General features: G+C 31.4%; 1 protein-coding gene across 1 annotated transcript; it reads left to right on the top strand.

Annotated features, from left to right (window-relative positions):
* The first annotated feature begins 6,663 nt into the window (after positions 1-6,663).
* Positions 6,664-8,914, top strand: LOC111410990 (protein DMR6-LIKE OXYGENASE 1-like). Its single transcript, XM_023041575.1, has 4 exons — positions 6,664-6,930; positions 7,027-7,259; positions 7,452-7,779; positions 8,663-8,914. Exons 1-4 carry the CDS (start codon positions 6,673-6,675, stop codon positions 8,912-8,914), a joined length of 1,071 nt encoding a protein of 356 aa, XP_022897343.1. The 5' UTR covers positions 6,664-6,672.
* Positions 8,915-14,779: the final 5,865 nt, after the last annotated feature.

Below are 14,779 nucleotides of genomic sequence, written 5' to 3'. Positions count from 1 at the left end.
CACTGATAAAGGAATATGTACTACATTTGCCCCTGTTTGTTTCCCATTATTTCTACATTAAAATGAAAAATATGATCGTTATCCATCACATCAAACCACCAAATTTGAATTTCTATCTCTTGTGTGGGATCTATAACGGTTATATTTTTCATTCTCATTTTTACAAAAATGAGAAACAAATGACCCCAATTAATTAGTTTCTATAAAAATTTTGGACTTTAAGTGCCCTCGCAAAGGAGAAATACTTTGGGAAGAAAATACCCAATAAACATAATCACTTATCAACACTCATTGAATGAATTGATTATCAAGAGCAGATTTGACTCCCGATCTTCTTGATTCTAAGAAAATACTAAATATTAATTTTGATCAACAAATTTTTTACTGTAAAGAATAACAAAAACTGTGCAATTTTTTTTTTTAATTTTTTAATTAATTAATTAATTTTTTTGGAGGGGCTCTATAATTTTAAGAAACCAACAACCTTTTCACTAAAATTCTAAATCCCTATTTTAACAAGAAAAAACCCTAATAAATATTCTTCACCAATACAATGTTTAGCGAACTAATCTATTTAATTAAAGTTCCTAATCGAATAAAATTCATACCGATCATACTTCCTATGATAAAATAATCAGCGTACAATAATAATAAAAAGGATAAACATTAAATTATGCAAAGAGCGTGGGGCACGATCTTAATTGCATCTGGATCCTTGGCAAGAATTCACAAGACAAATCAATTACTAATTAAGTAATCACTTTGATGAGGACAGAAATGTTATATTAAACAATCAACAATTGGCCTATTCAGCTGCTTAATTGTTGGCTATAAAGCCAATCTTGTTGAATTAATGGGACAAGCAATTTGATGAAAATTTTCAATCTTTGGTTTAATTATGTACAGGAATGGCAGCCAATCTTTTATGGTTTATGTTGAAATTGTGGTGTGTAATTAACGAGGTAGGTAGCGAAATTTCATTATAAATAAGGGATGCAGTCGAAAAGAAGTGCAACAATTTTAAATAGGAAGAGAAGCGTTTTGAAATCTACTTGTGTGTAACACTGAAAGTTCACAAATCATGAACAAAAAATGAATTTTGAGTTAATGTATTATACTCACCGGGATTGTACTGGTTCAATTTTGGATTAACTTAGCCTTAATTAAAACTATAAAAATCTATGATTTTTTTAAAGCTAAATTGTAACTAATTAGTGCAAGACCTAACTTAATTTAAAGTTAAAGCAAAATTGTGATGATTGCAAGTTTGATGAAAATATCATAATGAACAATATACTACGATTCCGAATCCTTTTATACCGACCCGAACATTTTAATTTGACAACAACAAGATTTAATTATGAAGATCAATATAATTCTAATTTGTTTAAAAATCTCCATTGAGTAGAATTAAATTTATTTCTACGTGTGACATACTATATCTCTACGACGCATGCAAACGTACAAGAATGTATTAAAGATTTGTGAAAACTTAAACATATATAAAGTATAACGATATATCTCTATCCTCTATTAAATTTTATGATAATTGATACTATCTCTAACTTATTTTCAATCTTTCGAACGTAAAACAAGCTACAACACATACAATCATTATGCATATAATTGTAAAGAAAGATAAACTCATATCAATTGTTAAAAATTGAAATCGTGTTTTGAATATCTATAAGAAACAAGGTTCAAAAGTAAAAGAATCATGATACAAGTTTTATTTTAATCCTAGAGAAATATAATCTAACCTAGCACGAGATTAACCTAACATGTTAAGACAGAGAAAACAAGACAAATAAATAAAATCCATCACCCGAAAGTCTTCAATTTAATCAACAGTTGTTTTGCACCTTTTTCAACCAAGAATTGTCCAACCTAACTACAAGTTGATAACCTCTATTTATATTCTCTCTTCCAAGTCCAAAAACCTCCCAAAGAATCAGGGGTGGAGCCAGGATTTTAGTTGAGTGCGAGCAAAAAAATTTCGACCTCAAACGTCGAGATTTTGGTAACGGATTTAATGATGATACAAAAGCCAATACTATAAGCAATTCACATTTACATAGCAATACCAATACTATAAGCAATATAAGCAAAGGCAAATCAAAGTAATACACTGAACAATTCCATTCACACAGCAATACCAATACTATAAGTAATTCACATTCACAATTCATAAGGCAACAAGCCAACACATTCATCAATTCACAGATTCACAATTTCATTCACAAATCACAAAGGCAATATATAATATTTCAAAATTCTAGTCATAGATAGTAAGCAACTCACAGTGTAGGCAATGGCAGTGCCAGTACCTCTTTCAGTTCGAGCAATTGAAGAGCTACTAATTGCCTAATTCCATTGTTAAAAACAAAAATCAAATCACACAAATCAGAATAACAAAAAAAAAAAAAAATACAAAAAATGAGTTAGGTAGTGTTTGATTCACCCATTCCTTGGAAATGGGGAAATGGGTGGAAAATTCCCATTTTTCACCCAAAATATAGTATTTGATTCACAAGATTTTCCATGGAATTGGTTTCTAGCTTTTATTGGAAGTTGTGCTATTCCTTGATTTGGTGGAATTCCAATTCTCACCATATATGGTGAGAATTGGAATTCTTGGCTACTGTAGCAATTATTTTTTTTCGTTTTTTTTAGGCAATGGAAACCAATTCTAAGAATTATTGTAAAAAAATATTTCTCTTTTGTTGATAATTTTCATATAAAACAAAGTCAAACGAATACTAAAAAATAGATGATTTTCTTGAATTTATTATTATTATTATTATTATTATTTTTTTTTTTTTATTATTTTTTATTTTTTGGCGATGGAAACCAATGGCATCCCTAATACCAGTAAATACTATCATTTTAATTGACAGTTTTCATGTAAAATAAAGTCAAACGAACATCAAAAAATACTTTTATTTCAACATTTTTCACGTGGAAAATTATACCAATCAAACACAATAATTTACAATTCCCAAGAAAATAATTCTAGGCAATTTAATTCTCTGAAATTCGTTTTCCATCCAATTCAATTCTATCTTTGCAATCAAACGGGCCATTAATTACAAAATCAGCCAACCAGGGTCGGTGGAATTTGAAAATTGGGGCTTTGCCTTCAGACGAATCAAACGACTGTGCCGGTTGAGTGGCTGTCGATTGCTGTCGGAGGTTACGGACGGGAGAGGTTACGAATTAGACCTTCAAACGAAGGCTCTTACTGAGCAAGACAAGGAAGAGAAGGGGTTGACTCATGACTGGTTGTCTGGTTGAGGGTTTTGAGGTTGTCGGCGGGTGGAGTCACGATTCACGAAGAACAAAGCGGGCGATTGAAAAATGAAAATGGAATTGGAAATTTTGAATCGATTCAATAATTTCAATTGAATGGGAATGAGTTTTGTTTTTGTAAACGGGTCATGGGTATTGGGTGATGATGTTGGGCTAGTGGGCTTCGCTGGACAGCTTGCTGGAGTCTGAGGGAATTAACACATAAAAAAATAAAAAATAAAAAACATTTGGGCCTTGAGGTTGAGCCCAAAAGTCCAATGCGGGCTTATGCCCGCATTGGACTCCATTGGGCTCCACCCATGCAAAGAATCATAAAAATCATGACCCTAAAAGGTTTCCTTGTTGGAGTGAAATTTTGGAGCAAAAATAGAATTTGACACGCGATTGGCATGGGTGATTGCCCATATAAACTCAAGCGATCGCTCAGGCTTAATATTTCTCTGTTGCTTCTATGGTTAATATTTGGACAGTCACTTAGTGTAAAATATTTTTCAAATATGCACTGTAGTCGCTGAATGTGTTTTCCATCTACTTTGATCCTTACTATTAATTTTGCCCATTTTGATCCTTCAACTTTTAATTATGTGCAAGTTAGTCTCCATACTTTCTAGATAGTTGTAAAATCATCCTTCTTTGCATCATTTCTTCTTCAAGTGCTTAGAAACAAGTCCAAAATTAAAACGAGAAAATTAAACCAAACTAAGTAGAAAATAAAAAATTTAACATAATAAATACTTGGTTTTATAAACCGAATAAATGCACAAAGCGCACTTATCAAGAAGCAGTAAGTTAACTGCTACATAGTAGAGAGAGAAAAATTGTGAGTAGAGGGAGGCATAAAATTATAAAGAGAAATATATTGATTTCTTACTAGTGTTTTCTACTTAATTTCTTCTATTACAAGAGAGAGAATTTGTTGTTATTTACTTATATTTAGAGATAAGGTTATTGTAATTCTTTTCTATAGTGCAATCCTCGTTTACTTGTCCGTGCACATAGTCTAAATTGGAACTCCTAACGATTTTCTTAATGGATTTCTACCTAAATACTTGCTTTCTTCATTATTTTTAAATTTTCATAGTTTAGCTTTTAATTAGGAAAGTTAAGTGCAAAACTGTAGTCTTAATAATGTGTTTTTTGTTGAAGTTAATTTGACTAAAGTATAGCCATTATTCATATTTTCTATAGAATAGAAAAAACAATTAAAGTATAAAACTTACGGCCAACGAGAAACATTTTATCAAATTTTCTCATCTGCTTTCCACTTGCTAATTGAGATTAAGTTCTTCTGTTATTTTTTGTTTTTTTAATAATCTTATATGTGTGTGTGTGTGTTTAATACTGGAAAAATGGTGCTCAACAACATTAAAAAGAGAAGGGGAAAAAATACACATTAAAATCTTAATCATTGAACTATGTGAATAAAGTAAAAACATTGACCGTGCTGATTTTTAAGTCATTAGTTGCATCCCAAAATCCACTTGCTTCGTGCACCTTCGAAGAATTTCTTCTATTCAAAGACTCAATATTAATTTAATTGTTATGTTTATAGGTTAAGAGATGATTGATTTAAGATGCAATTAACTCTTGCCTTGCTACTGTTTGGGCGAGAGTTAGGTGAAATTTACAAGTAGTTGGAGGAGTTTGTATTCTGAGATTTCCGTCTGGTGCAATTTGGAAACTTAATTTTTGGGGGGCTTTTTGGCTTTTCAAGCACAGTTTTGACACTTTTTCACGATATCCAATACCATCTCACACATAAAACATCATATCCTAAAATCAAATCATAATACAAAATTCATCTTTTAGGGGAGAATTCAAGAGAAGGGTTCAAAAAATATTGAAGGTCAATTCTTGATGATTTCCAGATTTCTTATGGTGATTAAGATTGAAGAGATTCATCATATTTTGTTGTTCCTTAAATAAATAAGTGATGTTGATGTCATTTGCTTCTAATTCTGATTCCTTAAGCATATTTAGCGTGAACGATGTATCTAATTGATTTCTTCACGTTGATAATTTATTGTTTAGATCTCGCTTCTATAAAGTGTGTTGAACTAGCATGACTAATATTTTCATTTTCATATTTGTTAATGAGAATTAAATTATACGATCTATATTTCATGTTAAACAAAGAGGTTGCGTGTCTAAACATATAATCTTGCTTTTCATGAATTCATTGTTAAATTGAGAGTTTGTACTTGTTCATGCAATTATTCTATGTTCTTAGATATCACTGTTGTCAACTATTAATCAAGAGAGAAAAGTTGGATAATTGGTGATATTTTAGCTAATATTCTAGGGACGAACGTTAACATATTGGATATAATGATGGCAGCACATATATAAACCAAAATATGAATTGAACATAAGTAGCATTAATTAATGAAATCGGAACTCCTTACTATTTTCTTAATGGGTTTCTACCTAAATACTTGATTTCTTCATTATTTTTAAATTTTCATAGTTTAGCTGTTAATTAGGAAACTGAAATGCAAAACATTAATTATGTGTGTTTTATTGAAATTAATTTGATTAAAATATAGTCAATAAACATATTTTCTACAGAATAGAAAAAAAAATTAAAAAACTTAGGTCCAAACAGAAACATTATCAAATTTTCTCATCTGCTTTCCACTTGCTAATTGAGATTAAATTCATCATTTTTCTTTTATTCTTATATATATATTTTTTTATTTATTAAATGCATGTGTTCCATTTAGTTCATAAATTGTGTTTTACCTGTAGCTTTCATTTAAGATTGTATTTTCTTGGTTAATGTATTCTTCTTTCTACTCATGTTAACAAATTTTAAACCAATTTATTATATGTGTCATTTGATTTGGACAAGTAAATACAAGTAATGGGTATGGTAATGTGATAGGTTAGTTTCAAGTCATTTTCTTAAGATGGAAGATAGTGTTCAACAACATTAACATGAAAAAAGGCATAAAAATCTTAATCATTGAACTATCTGAATAAAGTAAAGACATTATTGACCGCGCTGATTTTTAAGTCATTAGTTGCATCCCAAAACCCACTTGCTTCGTGCCCCTCCGAAGATTATCTTCAATTCAAAAACTCAATATCACCCTTACAAATTGTTTCTTGTCTAAGTAATAAATTAAATTTTCCTCACTTAAATGATTAGCACAAATAAATAAAAAGGATAATATTATAATATATTTTCATAATTCTGAGATGTAAAAATTTAAAATTTCTTGCAACTTGCATTAAAATGCAATTGTAAGCCATGATGTTTGTAAGAAAATTGTTTAGACCTCTCTCTATATATACAGCCATACTTTACTCATTTTTACATAGATACTCTCTTCTCCCCCAACCCACCCGACAACCAAGAAAATGGAAGCAATGGCTTCTCACCTCCCTCAGCCATCTGTGGAACCATCAAATATCAATTCATGCGTTAAAATTCTGGCAGAATCTGCCGATCTTAAGTCTGTTCCTTCTAATTTTTCTTTTATCCATGATCCCACATGCTCAAATTCTGATTCAATCCCCATTATTGATTTCTCCCTTCTCATCTCTTCCAATCCTGATCAAAGGTCCAAAGTCATCCAAGAACTAGGCAAAGCTTGCAATGAATGGGGCTTTTTTGTGGTATAATATATATAAACTTTCTTGAATTTTGTTTGCTATATTGTCCAGCACTTCATTTTAACTAGTGCCCGCATTTTCAATTGCTGGTTTTTTCAGCTGGTAAATCATGGGATACCTGAAACCTTAGTGAAAGCAATCGTTGATCGGTGTACGGAGTTCTTCGATTTGCCTGAGGAGAAGCGGAAGTATGAAACAAGTTCTGGTCCCGTCAAGCATAGCACTGGCAGCATCTTAAACAGTTCAAAAGAGGGAATTTTCCAATGGAGGGATTTTATTCACACCGTTGTGCATCCTGAATATCATTTTCCTGATAAACCTCAGAATTTAAGGTAAACAGCACATGCAACATAGATGGTGCTTTAACTAATAAAGGTAAAAAGATGTATTTAGTTCAATTTGGTTTTGCTAAAAATCTTATATTTAGGACCCGTTCGATAGTGATTTTGAGAACTGTTGAATTTAACTTGAATTTTTATCAATTTCTTTAATTAAAACAACTGAAATTTTGTATATTATTTTAGGGAGATTTTATATGAGTACGCTGAAAATTCCCGATCAGTTTCAAAGAAATTACTCCAACTGTTGTCAACAACTATGGGATTGGAAGAAGGATTTATGGACGAAACCCGAAACTTGAACTCAAGTTTTCAAATATTCGCTGCAAATTGTTATCCACCTTGTCCACAGCCTGATAAGACAATAGGCACCCTACCTCACACCGATCCTCGTCTTTTGACGTTTCTGATACATAATGGAGTGGCTGGATTACAAATTGAACACAATGGGAAGTGGTTTAGTACCAATTCACCTCAAAATTCTATTCTTGTTAACGTTGCTGACCAGCTTGAGGTAAATAATTTTTTCTTTTACTGTTTCTCTTCTTCTTCTTCTTCTTCTTCTTCTTCTTCTTCTTCTTCTTCTTCTTCCACTGTTCTGCATATTATGTTGTAATTGCTGATAAACTATCAAAAACTCTATTATTATTATTATTTTTTTTTTTTTTTTTGCTTTTTTTATTATGAGTCACATATAAGACCTACAAATTTTTCTCACTTATTATCCATACATTTCATAAGACCTACAACTTATAATCTAATAAAATCTTTGCCAAACATGATACAAATATATTGAAGGCACAATCAACCTAATATTAATATGAGAAAAGCCATATCTCTTTCAGAATAAATACTTGAATAGATTGCTTCTCTTTGTAGAAGTTTACCATTTCACTCATGGAAAACACAAGACTTTTCTCTCTTTTGCATCACCCACTTATTAGAAAAATATGTTCGCCTTAGAAATTATTTTTTCTGAGATAAACCCTGACAACATTCTCAAACTTTGTTTGGTAGAGAGCTAGTGTCAATGATGACACTTCAATTAAACAATCTCTTCTCTAAAAATTTAAATTTTTAAATATTATAGTTAAAATAGTACCGGAGTGGGCAAAGACTTGGATTGAATTCTCAAAGCTACCTATCTATGAAAAGTTATTGTGTGCCAGGACTTTGATGAATCCAACCTGTATCATATTTGTGAGTTTAAGAGCTTTGAGCTCACCCTCATTTCTAATATATATAGCAAAGATCCATCTATATTTTTTGGTAGTCAACTCACATTTTTCTTATCTAACGATATATGTAGCAAACCTTGAATCCACCTCTAGAATTTGTTTATTGTAAAATCAATATAAATAAAATCTATTGCATTTGAAGTATTTATTTTTTGTCAGATATTCAGCAACGGAAAATACAAGAGTGCGAAGCATAGAGCTGTTGTCAATGAACAGACGACAAGACTTTCAATTGTTTTATTTAATGGCCCAGCATCAGACTCCATTGTTAGTCCTGCTTCACAGTTGATACAAAGAGATGGTCATCCATTATATCGGCCAATGAAATACATAGAATATATGAAAATAAGGCAAAAGGATCGAGTTGTTGGCTATTCAAGCTTGGATTGTGTGAAAATACTAGACAGTTAAGGAATCGGTCTTTTAAGCCTCTATCACTTAATTGCCTGATTAGTTATTGGTCTGAACTTGTTGAAGTTTCTTTATGGAAGTTGTTAAGCACATATATGCATATATATGTTATTAAGGAATTCTATATTGGCGACATATTGAAGATAATTTAAATAAATAAATTGATATCGTTTCTAAAATTTTAATACCACATGCAATATGATATGTTGACCTCGCGAAGCGGACCTCCATATGGCCAATCGAGAGTCACTTTACGCGTTCCTCCCTGCACACAATAACACATGGTCAGAAGCAAACGGCTGAAACCAGCGGGGGTAGTGGCGGTCGCATACACTCCGATGGTCAAGTCAGTTGGTGGTGATCGGAATGATGCCGAAATTGTGCAAGAGAGTGAGGAGAAGAATATATAATGCTTTGAGTACCCTTGTCTCTTGCTGATCCTTTGATATTTATAGACTAGGAGCACCGTTGGATGTAGGACACGTGTATGCATCTGACAGCCTGAAGCGTCTGTTCATAGGCGTCTATCAGCCGCATCTAGAGCGGGCTAGTAATTAATTCCTCTGGATCAAATTTGACATAAAATTGATACGTCACATTAATCAAGCTATGAAGACATCACATCGATTAATCCATTGAGGTAAAAAGGGATCCTGACACAAAGATCTTTTTGAAACTGGTGGCGGGGGATCTGTTGAGTATGCACGTCGGAGTATCACATGCTTCAGAACCAAGGGGATGCTTCGGATTTTTGGCAAATTTACTTGTGCCTTGCAGCACGTCGAGACGAAATTGGTCGAGGCGCCTATCACTTCAGAATTGCTTTGGAGGCACGTGGCACCTCGGTGAGGAGTAGGTGTGATGTTCTGAAGTGTTTATTTACCATAAAAATAAAACTCCATTTTTTTCTCCTCAAATTTATTTTCAACTATACATTCACACATAAAATATTGTACACGAAAACTCAAAACTTTTTCTTAATTTTTAACCACACATTCTTCAAAAAAAAAAAAATCACTATTTCAAAACTCATTTTTGCCGAAAAACTCATTAAAATGATTATCAAATTGGGGCTAAATACCTAATGGGTAATCAACATAAAACGTCCTTATCTTTTAATATTATTGTGCAAATGTTCATACCTTTCATTTTTTGACATTGTTACCCCCATTTTCACCTTTAATTGTACAAAATGTCATTTTTATTCAATTTCTCAAATAAAAAAATTGTAGAATGATAAATATACCCTCTTATTTAAATTAAAAAGAAAAAAGAACAAGATGTAATTATATTCCCAAACTCTTTAAAAATCTACAAATGCTAAATAAATTATTAAAATGGTAATTAGCACAAAATGTTCCTACCTTACAATATTATTGTGTAAAACGTTCATACTTTTCATTTTTTGACATATTTATCCTTATTTTCTCATTTCTTTAAGAAAATCATCATTTTCATCAATTTTTTTCAAATAAAATCTGTAAAATAAAGAATATACCCTTCTATTTAAACCAAAAAAAATAAAGAAAAGAAAAATAAAGAACGAATTGCAACTATACTCCCAAATTTTTCAAGAAAAAAAAAACTACAAATAAATTTCAAATAAATAAATAATTTTTTAAAAAAAAATTCACTTTCATTTTTTAATTATTTAATGTCAAATATACACTTCTACCTTCCAATTTTAGACATTTTCATCCTTAATTCATTTTATTATGTAAAATGTCATTTTAGTCAATTTTCATCCAAATACTCCTTGAGTAAATGCATGAAAACTCCTCTTGTCCAAAGCGAAATGTATTCTCATCTTCTCACAAAATTTTTCATTTTCTTCCTGTTACTAACCTATGAAGAACACGTAACATCATTGTGACAAAAGATCAAGCCGAAGACTGAATTCTTCTGACACGACCCGTCCCGAATCATCCTAATAGACCCCACACGTGTCATGCGCCGATAGTAGATACCAGCTAAGTGTCGAACCCACCATCAAGACAACTTTGACCCGTTATGACTGTTATATACTTTGTAAAAATTTTGGCAGAGTTCCTCCTGAAATATGGACTAAAACCACTTGAAATATATAATCCAATATCCCAAACAGATACATATAGTTTAAAATAGGGTACACTGGCCCACATAATATCAACTATTCAAATACAACACTAGCAATTCGACCTTTGCAATAATTTATAAACCAGAGTACCCAAAATGCATAATATATACAAAACATAGCAAGGCCAAAACATGGAACTAATTTCTGACCAAAAGAGGTGTCTATCCCAAAATATGAGCTATTGAACTGATAAGATGAGTCATACAATGCTTGACAATCTATGGCTCAACTCGATAGATCAACTGGCCCAGTAGTGCTCAACTCAGTTACTATCTGATAAGAGAAATTGTGATAAAAATGCGAGCCTATAACTCAGTGAACGGATATTTCATAAATAAATATATATTTTCTAGATATGCCAACTTTCTGAAAACTGGTATATAATAAAAATGTTCTTTTATTGTACTATAAGCTAAAACATTTATTCTTTAAATTGAAATGACTAAATTCTGTAATCTGAAAACTGATGAACTGCAATTTACTGAAAATCATACCAAAAAGATACTTGAAATAACCTTACTCATGTATCAATTAGTACCGATATACATTGCAGAGCTATTCGATTCTATAATTCTGTAATTCTTAAATTCTAGTCATAAACGTGCAGAGCTGAAATTCTATAATTCTGGTTATATACTATGGAAAAACATTCACAATAATGCAGAGCGGGTAAAATCACCATAATTGATCATACACTGTGGAAACACATTCACACTAGTGCAATGCGGGTAAAATCATCATAACTAGTCATACACTGTGGAAATATATTCAGATCAGTGCAAACTGGGGTAAAATCACTTGGGTACTTTCTGGTGGTTTTAAGAAATAACTTTAAATATTCTAAAATACGTAATATCAATAAAACATGCTAATGAAATGATTTAACTAAATTGAATCAAACTTTAAAAACAACTGTTTATAAATCAACTTTATTCTGAAAATCATGCTATCAAATCAACTGTATGAAATAATAAATTTTCTGATTTAATATAAATTGAATAAATACTTATTGTTGAAAAATTAATTTTCATCCACTCACTCAATACGAGTTACAAACTAGGCTGATCGGTAAGTTTTTCCAATTTTTCGTCACCACCTGAAATACGTTACAAAATAACTAATTTAATCACTATTAAAATAAAGAAACATTTTATCTCTAATGATATAATAATTAAACTAAATTCTCTGAAACTTGCGAAATTTTTCTAAATTTTCTTTAATCAATCGGAGCTAATTTCCACTTTCTAATACCTTCACAATTATATGCCACGTCCAAATTTAACTTCATTCCCATCTACAACCAAATTAATATATCCAGCGTTCCCCAAAATCATTCTTCCAAGTGAATAATTCCATTAATGTAATCATTTCTACAAATAATCCATGCTCAATCATCAAATTTAAAAACTAGGGTTTGCCAAAAAAAAATAAAATTGATATCTTCTTACCTTAGTGTAAATAGAAATTCAAGAATCAATAACTTGATCTCCAAGTAGTATTCATCTCAAAAATATGAAAATTTCGAGCCAAAATAAAACCCTAGAATTTTAACATAAAAATTATCTACCTCTTGAAGGAAATAAAGAGAAAGGAAAAATGGAAATAGACCTTGAACTACCTCTTTCTTTTTTTCTTCTTTTTCCTTTTTCTCCTGTTCTTCTCTCTTTTCTTTCCCTTTTTCTTTCCGTCGATTTCTTCTTCTCTCTGCCGGTTCCAGATTTTTTTTCCTATTTATTTGATGGATTGATATATTAAAAAACGGGGGGCTAATTGTTGTATAATTGCCACATGCCCTCCATAACACCAACTTAGGCAATTTAAGTCCTTCAACTCCATTTTTTATATCACATTTAACCATAAACTTCCAAAATATATAAGTAATTTCCTAACTTTAAATTGTATCCAATTTTACCCTCATATATTGTCAATTGTAAAATAAACCCCAATATAAGATTTTAATCAATTCAAGTCCCAATAAAATCATTTATTTCATTTAAGTCCCTATGTGACTTTGACTTTGAAAATTCAACTCTTGACTTTTGACTAAATAATATGGGTTATAACAACCTTCTCCTCTCTTTGTGGCCGTTAAAATCTTGCATTCCTGCCACTGCAATGATGAATACACAGTAAATGACCAAAGGTAAAGAAGTATTTTGGTTATTATTATTTATTATAATTATTATTTTTTTCCATTTCCTATTTTCTTCTTTTGGGTGATTGACAGACTTGTGAGGGTTTGGCTTCTACTTTCTTAAGAATGGTGGTTCTTGTTGTTTCACTGGTATCTATCATCTTTCACACAAAAATGTTTCCTCCAATATTGAGAAACCCGAAAGACGACCCACCCATATACGGCTATAGTTCAATACTCATTTTGGCTTGGTTTTGCTTAGTTTTAAATGCACAGTGGGAGTTGGTTTTGTTGATCATGTGTAGTTTTGCTATATGTTTTAGCCTTTTCAATGGTTTTTGTCTGTTGCTTCTGAATTGCTATGCATCAACAGGCTTCATAACTAAGAGGACATGGACGTAATCTGCCAAATACATATATAGGTAGGGACGGTTTGCATAATAAATGTCATATGTAGGGATGTTATACGTCAAAAATAGATTACGATGTTTAACACAAAATTAATTAAAAGCTAAAATTAGGATGAATAGCTCTGGTTCATTGGCCACAAGTTTATTGTCTTTTTCACCATTGAAAAGGGTTGGGTAATTTAACAACATTACTGCAACATTTCGGATTCTGGTTCTACACATCTCAGTTGCCATTGTTCTTTTCATGGTGAATTACAAAGTGCTTTATGTCATTTTAATATATTTAATAGAATAATTAAATTAAATATTGAATGTTTACTATAACTGTAGTTAGGGAACAACTTGTTTTAGGCAAGAAGAAAATGGAAAAATTGTGTGAATAAGAGAATACCCTTCCCTTTGGACAATTGTAATATTCATGTGTTCATTTAACGTAGAACTTGGATGAAATGGACAAAATGGATGTTTTGCACAATAAAATGTGGAATTAAGGGTGAAAATACTAAAAATTAGAAGATAGTGACGTTTTGCATAATAAAAGTAAAAGATGAGAGCGTATTGTGCTAATTGCCTAAATAAGGTTGTCACTTCATAAATCTATTGTCATGTTGTCTTCTCATAATTCTGGATGGAATTCATTTTTTGGACTAGAGGAGTTTATGATAGAAAGTTAGGGACTATTGAAATCCAATTTAAAGTTTGAGGACCTTTTTCGCATGTAGTGTATAGATTATGGACCATTAATGTTCTTTCCCCTTTTGGCAATATTTAAACTTTTTTGGTACATTGTTTTTTTTTTCTTTTTTTTTTTGGGTGGTGAAATTTGAGTAACCATAAGTCTTGAAGAATTTTCTTCCAGATCGATCTCAATTTCGTATTCATGTAAATTAACTAACTGTTAGTCGCTTAGCAGCAAAATATGCTTGGTAGACGTGTTGTTCACGATGCCCATGTGAATGAGATTCGATGACACGAGAGATAGTACAATTGTGTTAACTTGTGTCCGGGCTCATGATTTATCAGAGTGAGATGGTCGACTACTTATACACGGAACGAGGAAGGGGCCGTACTGTATGAAATGTGGTTAGTCGCGGCCAACGTCATGGAGCAACTATCAGATGCATCGTCCTTGTGGTTATGCTTGTCTGTCAAGACAAAAATGATTTGTATAGCGCAAAACGCCGAAGTTCTAATGTGGAAATTGA

This window comes from Olea europaea, chromosome 15 (genome assembly GCF_002742605.1).
Source record: "Olea europaea var. sylvestris chromosome 15, O_europaea_v1, whole genome shotgun sequence".
Taxonomy (NCBI): Eukaryota; Viridiplantae; Streptophyta; class Magnoliopsida; order Lamiales; family Oleaceae; genus Olea; species Olea europaea.
This window is presented reverse-complemented; position numbering and strand designations above follow the sequence as displayed.